The sequence below is a fragment of the Melanerpes formicivorus genome, unplaced genomic scaffold (genome assembly GCF_026170545.1).
Source record: "Melanerpes formicivorus ecotype bairdi unplaced genomic scaffold, bMelFor1.0.p_v2 SCAF_209, whole genome shotgun sequence".
Lineage (NCBI taxonomy): Eukaryota > Metazoa > Chordata > Aves > Piciformes > Picidae > Melanerpes > Melanerpes formicivorus.
The window spans coordinates 314,589-326,073 of record NW_027142561.1 but is presented as its reverse complement, the minus strand read 5'-3'; the positions used below and the strand labels follow the sequence as shown (position 1 = coordinate 326,073).

Sequence of the window (11,485 nt, the reverse complement as noted above, 5' to 3'; positions counted from 1 at the left end):
GTAGCCTTTGAGGATGCCAAAAAGAAGCTGGGTAAGAGCAGGTACTGAGGGAGTGGATGTGGCAGGAGGCTCAGCATCACAAGCCAGGCTAGGCAGGCCTCCATCCATCTCATTTCCTCATTCTCCAATGTGGTTTTTTTTCCCATCTTCCAGCAAAAACTGCCTGGACCCAGAGTTCCTCAAGGCCATCCCCACCATGAAGATGAGGAGCGGGATGCAGGCGCTTGGTGCTGGTGCTTGGGTTTAAGCATCGTACAGGACCTCAAGTCCCTCCCTGGAGGTGGTCAAGGCCAGGTTGGCTGAGGCCTTGAGCCACGTAGGCACCTCAATACAGGAGAGTTGTGGAGGTGCAGGAGCCGGTGCAGAGGAGGGCAGGGAAGCTGGGGAAGGGCCTGGAGAACAAATCTGATGGGGATGGACTGAGGGAGCTGTGGATGGTTAGTTTGGAGAAGAGGAGGCAGAGGGGGAACCTCACTGCTCTTCACAGCTCCCTGAAAGGACACTGTGGAGAGCTTGGGGGTGGTCTCTTCTCACAGGTTATGAACTGATAGAACCAAGAGGGAATGAATAGAATACAGTTAACTAAACTAGACTAGACTAGACTAGAGCTAACCAGGTTGGAAAAGACCTTTGAGATCATGAAGTCACTGTCTGCAGAGAAGGGCAAGAAAGCTGGTGAGGGGTTTGGAGCACCAGCTCTATGAGGAGAATTTGAGGGAGATGGAGTTGATTAGCCTGGGGAAGAGGAGGCTCTGAGGAGCCCCTTATTGCTGTCCAGAACTACCCGAAGGGAGATTATAGGCAGGTGGGCATTGGTGTCTTGTCCCAGGTCACCACCACCAGGACAGCAGCACAAGAAGCAATCCCTGTCCTTCAGCATGGCCTTCCCCCAACCAGGTGCATCTCAGCACTACCTAAGCTGTTGGCATCCAGTCCTTCCCCTTCGAGTTCCCCAAGCCCAATGCCCTGCTCAGATCGGAGAAGCCTTTGAGGATGCCAAAAAGAAGCTGGGTAAGAGCAGGGGCCGGGGGAGTGGATGTGGCAGTGGGCTCAGCATCACAAGCCAGGCTAGGCAGGCCTCCATCCACCTCACTTCCTCATCCTCCAAAGTTGTTTTTTTCCCAGCTTCCAGCAAAATCTTCCTGGACCCAGAGTTCCTCAAGGCCATCCCCAGCATGAAGATGAGGAGCGGGATGCAGGTACTTTGTGCTGGTGCTTGGGTTCAAGCATCCTACAGGACCTGCAAGTCCCTCCTGGAGGTGGTCAAGGCCAGGATGGTTGAGGCCTTGAGCCACATAGGCACCTCAATGGAGGAGAGATGTGGAGGTGCAGGAGCCCGTGCAGAGGAGATCAGGGAAGCTGGGGAAGGGCCTGGAGAACAAATCTGGTGGGGATCAACTGAGGGAGCTGTGGATGGTTAGTTTGGAGAAGAGGAGGCAGAGGGGGAAGCTCACTGCTCTTCACAGCTCCCTGAAAGGACATTGTGGAGAGGCTGGGGGTGGTCTCTTCTCACAGGTGATGAAGTGATAGTACGAAGAGGGAATGAATAGAATAGAATAGAATAGAATAGAATGGTTTAGACCAGACCAGACTTGACTAGACTCGAACTAACCTGGTTGGAAAAGACCTTTGAGATCATGAAATCAGTGTGTCCCGATAAGGGCAAGAGAGCTGGTGAGGGCTTCAGAGCACAGGCCCTTGAGGAGAGACTGAGGGAGCTGGGGGTTCTTAGCCGAGAGAAGAGGAGGAGAATAAATCTGATGGGGATTGACTGAGGGAGCTGTGGATGGTTAGTTTGGAGAAGAGGAGGTGGAGGAGGGATCTTACTGCTCCTCACAGCTACCTGAAAGGACATTGTGGAGAGGTTGGGGGTAGTTTCTTACAGGTAATGAAGTGATAGAACCAATAAGGAATGAACAGGGTAGGGTAGGGTAGGGTAGGGTAGGATAGGGTAGGGTAGGATAGAATAGAATAGAATAGAATAGAATAGAATAGAATAGAATAGAATAGAATAGAATAGAATAGAATAGAATAGAATAGAATAGAATAGAATAGACCAGGTTGGAAAAGACCTTTGAGATCTTGAAGTCACCGTGTGCAGAGAAGGGCAAGAAAGCTGGTGAGGGGTTTGGAGCACCAGCTCTATGAGGAGAATCTGAGGCAGCTGCGGTTGATTAGCCTGCAGAAGAGGAGGCTCTGAGGAGCCCCTTATTTCTGTCTAGACCTGCCTGAAGGGAGATTAAAGGCAGGTGGGCATTGGTATCTTGTCCCAGGTAACCAGCACCAGGATAGCAGCACAAGAAGCAATCCCTGTCCTTCAGCATGGCCTTCCCCCTACAAGGTGCAGCTCAGCACCACCAAAGCTGATGGCACGCACTCCTTCATCTTCGACTTCTCCAAGCCCAATGCCCTGCTCAGCTCGGAGCAAGCCTTTGCGGATGCCAAGAAGAAGCTGGGTAAGAGCAGGGGCCGGGGGAGTGGATGTGGCAGTGGGCTCAGCATCACAAACCAGGATAGGCAGGCCTCCATCCATCTCATTTCCTCATTCTCCAAAGTTGTTTTTTTCCCATCTTCCAGCAAAAACTGCCTGGACCCAGAGTTCCTCAAGGCCATCCCCACCATGAAGATGAGGAGCGGGATGCAGGCACTTGGTGCTGGTGTTGGGTTCAAGCATCCTACAGGACCTGCAAGTCCCTCCCAGTAGGTGGTCAAGGCCAGGTTGGCTGAGGCCTTGAGCCACCTTGACACCTCAATAGAGGAGAAACGTGGAGGTGCAGGAGCCAGTGCAGAGGAGGGTAAGGAGGCTGGGGAAGGGCCTGGAGAATAAATCTGATGAAGAGCAACTGAAGGAGCTGGGGGTGGTTAGTTTGGAGAAGAGGAGGCTGAGGGGAGACCTCTTTGCTCTCTGAGGGTCTTTTCCAAGCCAGATGGTTCTGTGATTCTGTCCCCCATTCCTTCCTCCTTCCTCCTCCTGCACAGATGAAGAGCTCCCCAGCTGCACGGAGGCCTCTGTGGAGACCACGAGCTCAGAGGAAGAGCCAGAAGCTGGCTTCATGCCCATCACTGGCCGCTCTGGGCAGAGCCGGCGCGGCGAGAGCCCTGCGGAGGGGCGAGCCCTGCGCCGCTCGAGCCGCGGCTCCTTCACCTGGGGCAGCCTGGAGGACCTCCTCAGCCTGGACCCTGAAGGCCATGAGAGCTCCATGTGGTTGGGCTGTGAGGATGGCTGGTGTGTATCCTGTGAGGACAGGCTGAGAGAGTTGGGGCTGTTGGGGCTGAGTCTGGGGAAGAGAAGGCTCCGAGGAGACCTTCTTGTGGCCTTCCGGTATCTGAAGGGGGCTCCAAGAAACCTGGGGAGGGACTTTTTAGGGAGTCAGGGAGTGATAGGACTGGGAGGCTGGATCCAAGCTAGAGGAGGGGAGATTTAGATTAGACACTAGGAAGAAGTTCTTCCCCATGAGGGTGGTGAGAGAGTGGAACACGTTGCCCAGGGAGGTGGTGGAAGCCTCATGCCTGGAGGTTTTTAAGGCCAGGCTGGATGTGGCTGTGAGCAGCCTGCTCTGGTGTGAGGTGTCCCTGCCCAAGGCAGGGGGGATGGAACTGGCTGATCCTTGAGGTCCCTTCCAACCCTGACAATTCTGTGATTCTGTGAATGGGAGAGAGGCTGTGGGGAGACCTAAGAGTGACCTTACAGTATCTGAAGGCGGCTACAAGAAGGGTGGAGCGAGACTGCAAAGGCCTGCAGTGACAGGAGAAGAGGCAATGGCTTCAAACTGGAGCAGAGCAGATTTAGATTGGATGTTAGGAACGAGTTCTGCGCCATGAGGGTGGTGGAATACAGGAACAGGAACAGGTTGCCCTGGGAGATGGTTGAGGTCCCATCCCTGGAGATATTCAAGGTGAGGCTGGACAGAGCCCTGGGCGACCTGAGCTAGTTGAGGATGTCCCTGCTAACTGCAGAGGGGGTTGAACTGCATGACCTTTGGAGGTCCCTTCCATCCCAGACCATTCTATGACACTTAATATGGGGTAGAGCCCCTCCCCACCCCCATCCCAGGTGAGCCTCCAGCTTTGCTCTTCTCCTGCAGCATCCACGTGTAGCAGTCCTCGGACAACATCCGTAACGGGGAGAGCAGCGTGAAGATGCAACACGCTGCTGCTGTCATGTGCATCTTGTAAGTGATGAGCAAGAAGCTCTTTTGGCTCTAGGATGTGCCTAGCAGGGTGCTTCGGGGTGGGGGGTGGGGGGGCAAGCAGGACTTTCACCCTGCTGATAGGGCAAGGGGCAAGGGATGTAAACTACAGCACAGGAGGCTGCACCTCAGGCCGAGGAGGAACTTCTTGATTGTGAGGGTGACAGAGCCCTGGAGCAGGCTGCCCAGAGAGGTTGTGGAGTCTCCTTCTCTGGAGACTTCCAAGCCCCATCTGGATGTGTTCCTGTGCAACCTGTGCTGGATTCTATGGTGCTGCTCTGGCAGGGGGGCTGGACTCGCTGATCTCCAGAGGCCCCTCCCAACCCCTAGCATCCTGTGGTCCTGTGATCCTGGGACTCTTCATCTGGTTGCCAACGAGTTCTTCTCCCTGCAGGTACCTGGATAACCAAGTTATTGTCTCCTTGGCCAATGGGGAGCCTGTTGTGTACCAATGGGAGGCAGGTGAGGCTGGTCTGGAGACATCCAAAGGTACTGGTGGGGTTAAAGGCAGCCCCAAAGGGATAGTTGTTGGGTGGGTGGCATGGGCAGCCCCTTGTTGAGGGATGCCTGAGGTGCTGGTGGCTTCCCTGCTTGCATAGTATCATAGAATCATACACTCCTATTGGGTTGGAAGAGACCTTAAAGGTCATCTAGATCCAAGCCCCTGCCATGGGCAGGGACACCTCCCACCAGCCCAGGTTGCTCGAGGCCTCATCCAACCTGGCCTTGAACACCTCCAGGGCTGGGGCAGGGAAGGGGCAGCAGGTTGAGGGAGGTGATGCTCCCCCTCTAGTCCAGTCTGGTGAGACCACACCTGGAGCACTGTGTCCAGTTCCAGAGCCTCTATTCCAGGAAGGATCTGGAGGTGCTGGAGGGTGTCCAGAGAAGATCCACGAGGAGGAGCAGAGGGCTGGAGCTCCTCTTCTAAGAGGACAGCCTGAGGGAGTTGGGGCTGTGCAGTCTGGAGAAGAGAAGGCTCCGAGGAGGCCTTCTTGTGGCCTTCCAGTATCTGAAGGAAAGCTGGGGAGGGACTTTTGAGGGTGTCAGGAAGTGGTGGGACAGGAGGGGATGAAGCAAAACTAGAAGTGGGTAGATTCAGATTGGATGTTAGGAAGAAGTTCTTCCCCAGGAGGGTGGTGAGAGCCTGGCACAGGTTGCCCAGGGAGGTGGCAGAAGCCTCATGCCTGGAGGTTTCTAAGGCCAGGCTGGAGATGGCTGTGAGCAGCCTGCTCTAGTGTGAGGTGTCCCTGGCCATGGCAGGGGGGATGGAACTGGCTGATCCTTGAGGTCCCTTCCAACCCTGACAATTCTATGATTCTATGACATCCCTTGAAGGGTTCTGGAGACCCAAAACTGGAGTCAGGTGGAGGTGTGCCTCCTCCTTCTGGTCCCTGCCTACCAGCTTGCATCCCCTGGTGTCTTCAGCTCATGTCCCCTTTTGCTGAGGACCTGGAGGTGGACATCTCCGCCCCCCACAACATGGGATGGTCCTAATGGCTTGGTGAAGATGGAGATTTCTTTGGCAGACTTTTGACTACCAAGCCCACTCCCACCACCCTCACAGGCTGCTTCTGGGACCCCCAAAACTCCAAATGCCTGTCCCTGGGCTCCCCAGGGATCCTCATCACCAAGATGGTGGCAGTGGCCGGGAAGCTGTGGTGCGGCTGCCACAGCCAAGTCATCGTCCTCAGCACACCACCTTGGCACAAGAGGTACAGTGGGCAGCAGTGGGAGGTCTGGAGGGGTGGTGGTGACCATTAGTCTGTAGAAGAGAAGACTGAGAGGGGATTTGATAAATGGTTTTCAATACCTGAGGGCTGGGGGGCAAGAGGGAGGGGACAGGCTCTGCTCAGCTGCACCCTGGGATAGAGAGGGGCAATGGGTGTAAACTGCAGCACAGGAGGTTCCACCTCAACATGAGGCAGAACCTCCTTAACTGTGAGGGTCACACAGCCCTGGCACAGGCTGCCCAGAGAGGCTGTGGAGTCTCCTTCTCTGGAGTCTTCCAAGCCCCATCTGGATGTGTTCCTGTGTGACCTGTGCTGGATTCTATGGTGCTGCTCTGGCAGCGGGGCTGGACTCGACGATCTCCAGAGGTCCCTTCCAACCCCTGGCCTCCTGGGAGCCTGTGATCCTGTGTTTGTTGGCATTGTGGTGGGTTGAAAGTTCCCCCCCCCCAACACTAAATTTGCCAGAGCAGCTCAGTTGGAAGCAAATGAAAAAGCTGATCTTTATTTTCCCGTTTTCCACCCAGCAGTGATTTGTTGACGTTTGACTGCTTTCTGTTCAAGATCTGTGGGGAAATTTTAAAGGCACAGCCTGAAACCCCCCCAGCAGCCTCACTGGCATGGCTGTGCCTCTTGTCACCCCCAGCACACGCTCCAGGTGGGCCAGGACAGCGGGCGCGGCGTCACCTGCATGGTGAGCGTGGGCAGCGGCGTCTGGGTGGCACTGCAGAGCAGTGCCCAGGTCCGGCTCTACCACGCCACCAGCTACGAGCAGTTGGCCGAAGCTGACATCACCCCTCCCGTGCACAAAATGCTGGCTGGTGAGTCCCCAGCTGGAGGCACAGCTCCTGTGGGTGCCCACTGCGGTCGTACCCATCAGGGTCTCCTGTGGATGCCCGTCGCGGTTGCCAGCGGGTTTTGGATGTGGTGCTTGGGGGCTGTGGTTTGAGGGGGTGAACTTTGTAGGAGTAGGGTTCTGGGTTGGACTTGGTTGATGCTCAGGGCCTCACTTCTGCTCCACCACTGTCCAGCGGCCGTGGCCATGATGCCATATTGCACCCCAGGCACTCCCAGACGTCTCTGGGCTTGGCTGTTGCCTCGCAAGGTTTTTCCTCTCTGGGTGCCTGCGCTCGGCTGGTGCCGAGTTGCCCGGCAGAGACCTTTGGGGGAAGGAAAGTCCTCTTTTGCTTGCCTGTGTCTCATCAGCCATTTGCTCTAAGAGCTGTCAGGCTTTTGAATGAGCTCCAGGCTTTTGAATGGTTTACTGTAGAGGAGTGGGCCACAGAGTTCCACCTCCAGCCTGCCCCGCTTTGGATGTCTGACCTGGCTGCCAAGTTGCAGAGACATGCAGAGCAGTTGCCTCAGATTGGAGGGAAGTTGAGTGAGGGCATCACTGACTGGCATGCAGTCAGCACGGCCCTGCTTCAACTCCCCCAGAATGCAAGCCTAAATGTGAGCAGGCAGGAAAGTCAGGGGAGCCAACTGCACAAAGCCCTCCTGGAAAAGACAGAGGCTTTGGGGAAGGCAAAAAGAGCACTGAAGAGGACCAAGGAGGCAAAGGAGCTGGAAGCTCAGCAAAAGAAGCAAGAGGAAGAGGAAGCTGATGGCATGAAGAAGGCAGCAGTGCTGCAGCAACAAGTGGCTTTGTGCCTGTGTGAGCAGCAGCTGTTGTTGATGCTCCTGCCTTTTTCACAGGAGCCACAAGAGGCTGGCATGGCACTGGCAGCGGCGTCTGGAGGAGAACCCTACTCTCACAGCCTGCCTGGGGCTTGCTGGGGAGCGAGGGGAAATTCCTTGGAGCATCTTCCAGTGTGATTCCTCAGTCTTCAGGTGGGTTCAGAAGTCTGGTTGGCTTTTGCCTGTGTTAGTGAGAGAGTGGGAGTCTTTGCCGTGTCATTTGTGGCCAGGTGGAGTGGGAGCAAAGAAGCTGCCTGCTTCTCCTGATGAGGCCAAGGCAGTTCCTGTGAGGTAGAAAAGGTGTAGGGTCTAAGGGTCAGCAGATGCCATTTGGGGGTGTGCCTGGGTTGGTTTGTTTGGAGCCTCTGGACTTTCTTTCCTGGGCTTTAGCAAGGCAGTGGACAGTCATGGAAAATGGTCTTTCTTCCTCTCTGTGTGTCCCTTTCACCCTTTGTTTCCTCTGGAGGGCTTTCATGTCTCCACAGCTTGACAGTGTCCTGTCATGGCCGATGGCTGTGCATGGACATCTCCTGGGCTGGGTCTGCTGCCGTAGAACTAACTCTGGATTTTGCTTTGTCTCTCCCAGCCACTCGTGACAACACAACCAGATGTGCGTGGGCTTCTGCCTGGACATCTCCTGCTCTTTCGCCACTGGGAACTGATGTCTATTTTTTATTTGTTGGCACTGATGTCATTTTGATTTGAGCTGACCACAGGTTGTCAGCCACAATAAACTATTTTACCCTGAGAGGAGGTGGCTGTGTGTTTCCATCGACATGCCAGGAGCCTAAACCAGTCCTGCTGCTGGAGACACCTGGGTATCCCCGGCAGGAAATCCAGCTCCTCTTCCCCTGCTCTCAGAATGAGGCTCAAGCTCTCCTTCTTCTGGCGTGGTTTGGTGCTGTTGTTCTGGTGGTGTGGTTTGGTTTTTTGGCTTTAGTGGTGTGGTTCTGGTGGTGTGGTTTGGCATTGTGGCTTGTGGAGAGGGTCCGGTGGAGTGGTTTGGTGGTGAGTTTTTTGTGTTGTGGTTCTTGTGGTGAGATTCTGGTGGTGTGGTTCTAGCCTAATGGTGTAGGTCTGGTGGTGTGGGAGTGGGAGGAGTGGCAGTGGTGGCTGTGGTGGTGGCAGAGCCCGCAGCAAGCTGCCCGTGTGCTGCTGCCGATCACCACGCAGAGGGTCCTGAGGTTCCTGCGGCACAGGACGGCCCGGGTGAGCCCCATGCCCTGTGGGAGCGGCAGAGATGAGCTGCAGCCTGAGGGCCAGGAGCGTGCCAGCAGCAGCCAGCACAAGCAGCGGGCCTGGGGCAGAGGCTCACACTGTCTTCGCTGCAGGGGGAAGACAGGACATCTCACACAGCAGATTTGCCCCCAGCAGGGCTGTATTCCCTAAGAAAAGGTAGAAAAGGGGTCAAAAAAAGGCCATGAATTCCCAAGCCTAGTGGTTCAGCCACCTCTGCCAGGCACAGCCCTTGGACGTTCAACCACCTTTAGGCCCATGAGACGTCGTACATCAGGTGACATCCAGGAGGTCACCTCCACAATGTTCAGGCCTTTGAAGCCACCAGCAGTCTCCAAAGCCTTGATAAAAAAACACCCAAACCAACCAGATTTGGCATCAAGGAACACATCCGAGCTAGTGGCAATGGTCGAGGCTCTGCTTTCCTCTTCTGCAGCTGAGGAAACCCAGCTTGCACAAACCCGGTCACAGCAGTTCACCATTTCCTCTCCTAACCCCCAGCAAATGCTCCCTGGCCTCCCTTCCCCTTGACCTCCCTCCACCAGTGACACAACCTCCTTTAAAGCCAAGCCTGTCCTGGGCTACAGCCCTGGATTCTGCCCTTCTGCTCTGCTCTGCTCCGCTCTGCTGAGACCCCAGCTGCAGTGCTGGCTCCTGCTCTGGGGGTCTCGGCACAGGAGCTGCTGGAGCAGGGCTGGAGTAGGCCATGAAGGTGATCAGAGGCTGTTCAATGGCAGCATTAGCCTCAGAAATCTCTTTGCCTTCCTGCAGCGCTTCCTACGTGCCAATACAGGGCAGTGGCTGCCCTGCAGCTCCAAAGGGAGACCTCCAGCTCCTTCCTTAGCAGCACCAGTGCCAAGAGCTGCAAAGTGCTCTCCATCAGGCCTGGATCTCCTCGGCTGTGACACCCCTGAGCTGGGATGAGTCAGTAACTGCTGCCACTTGTACAGGGACCTGTGGAGGCTGCTCCAGAGGAGAAGACAGGAATGAGTTGAGGACTACTGTGTGGACAGGCTGAGAGAGTTGGGTTGTTCAGGCTGGTGAAAGCTATGGGAAAAGGCTCCTGAGGAGCCCCCCCCCCAAAATGGCAGAACACCGACGGTGCAGGGCGTGCCGGAAGGGATGCCGAGGTGTGGGGGGATGCTCTGAGAGGCATCGGCAGGGCTCCAGGGACAGCGCAAAGGGCCGAGGAAGGAGCTGGGTTGAGCCACTGGCCTCTGCTGCTGGCCTCAGCCAGGGTCCTGCTGATGTCACAGCTGGGTTCCTGAATTGTGGCACCTTGGCAACCGTCTGTGTACTCGGTACCTGGCGGTGCTGAGTGTGCTAGGCGAGTGCGTTGGTGGTGTGCTTTGGTGGTTTGGTTCTTCTGGTGTGGTTCTGGGACTGTGGTTTTGGTTGTTTGGGTTCGGACGAGTGGTTTTGGGTCTTTGGTTTTGGTGGAGTGGTTTAGGTGGTGTGGGTCTGGTGGAGTGGTTTTGGTGGTGTGGGTTTGGTGGCTTTGGTGCTGTAGGTGTGGTGGTGAGTTGGTGGTGGTGTGTTTTTGGTGGAGTGGTTCAGGTGTTTGGGTTTGGTGGAGTGGTTGTGGAGGTGTGGTTTGGTGGAGAGGTCCTAGTGGTGTGGTTTGGTGGAGTGGTTGTGGAGGTGTGGTTTGGTGGAGTGGTTGTGGAGGTGTGGTTTGGTGGAGTGGTTGTGGAGGTGTGGTTTGGTGGAGAGGTCCTGGTGGTGTGGTTTGGTGGAGTGGTTGTGGTTTGGTGGTGGTGGTGAGGTTTGTTCTGCGTGGGTCTGGTGGTGTGGGAGTGGGAGGAGTGGTAGTGGTGGCTGTGGTGGTGGCAGAGCCCGCAGCAAGCTGCCCGTGTGCTGCTGCCGATCACCATGAAGAGGGTCCTGAGGTTCCTGCGGCGCAGGACGGCCCGGGTGAGCCCCATGCCCTGTGGGAGCGGCAGAGATGAGCTGCAGCCTGAGGGCCAGGAGCATGCCAGCAGCAGCCAGCACAAGCAGCGCAGGTAGTGGGGCTGGGGCAGAGGCAGGCAGGCGCTGGGTGGCAGCCTCCGGGGCTCTCGTCCTGCCCCGCGGCTTGTGGCTCCTCCTCCTCTGCAGGAGCTCCCTCTGGGCCGGGCGGGTGAGAAGGGTCTGTGAGCAGGGCCGTGGTCGGGCCTCCACGGGGCTGTGTTTTCTCTCTTGACAGCTGCAGAGCACGGGCTGTGGAGCCCCGGGAGCAGGGGAAGAGGGCAGAGGTTGCTCCGAGCTGGGCTCTGTGTGCAGCGGGAGCTGCTGGAGAGACGAAGGCTGCCCCTGCTGTGAGCGCAGCAGGCAGCGCTGTGCAGCCGCAAGGAGGCCGTGGGGACGAGGCTGTCAGATGCCCTCTCGGTAGGTTGCTGTGGAGCTGGGAGACCGGGAAGGGTGGTGTGGGGGTGCTGCTGATGCTGGGCAAAGATGCTCTGCTAGGCACGGTCCAAGGAGAGCAGGGTTCTGTAGACACTGCTTCCTTTGGGGCTGGTTCCTGAGCACCTGGCGACATCTCCCTGGCACGTGGGACAGGTCTGTGTGCTGCAGGAAACCACATTCCCAAGCTGGAAACCAGCTGCGTGTTGGTAGGGGGCTGGCTGGGATCTCAAGGCTTTGCGGTGTGTGTGTCTGCTAAGGGTGCCTCTGGAA

General features: G+C 56.5%; 1 protein-coding gene across 4 annotated transcripts; it reads left to right on the top strand.

The window, feature by feature from the left end:
- Positions 1 to 831: 831 nt before the first annotated feature.
- Positions 832 to 8,342, top strand: LOC137457912 (rho guanine nucleotide exchange factor 17-like). Of its 4 annotated transcripts, none has more exons than XM_068169658.1 (11): positions 832 to 1,011; positions 1,126 to 1,199; positions 2,274 to 2,456; positions 2,578 to 2,795; positions 2,980 to 3,226; positions 4,086 to 4,172; positions 4,585 to 4,652; positions 5,755 to 5,902; positions 6,564 to 6,738; positions 7,613 to 7,747; positions 8,181 to 8,342. In XM_068169658.1, exons 7-11 carry the CDS (start codon positions 4,642 to 4,644, stop codon positions 8,297 to 8,299), a joined length of 588 nt encoding a protein of 195 aa, XP_068025759.1. In that variant the 5' UTR covers positions 832 to 1,011; positions 1,126 to 1,199; positions 2,274 to 2,456; positions 2,578 to 2,795; positions 2,980 to 3,226; positions 4,086 to 4,172; positions 4,585 to 4,641; the 3' UTR covers positions 8,300 to 8,342. The 4 variants fall into 4 exon arrangements, 3 of the variants coding, with proteins under 3 accessions (XP_068025759.1, XP_068025760.1, XP_068025761.1); XM_068169659.1 differs by having other exon boundaries at positions 5,616 to 5,902; XM_068169660.1 differs by having other exon boundaries at positions 4,585 to 4,679.
- The last annotated feature ends 3,143 nt before the right edge of the window (positions 8,343 to 11,485 follow it).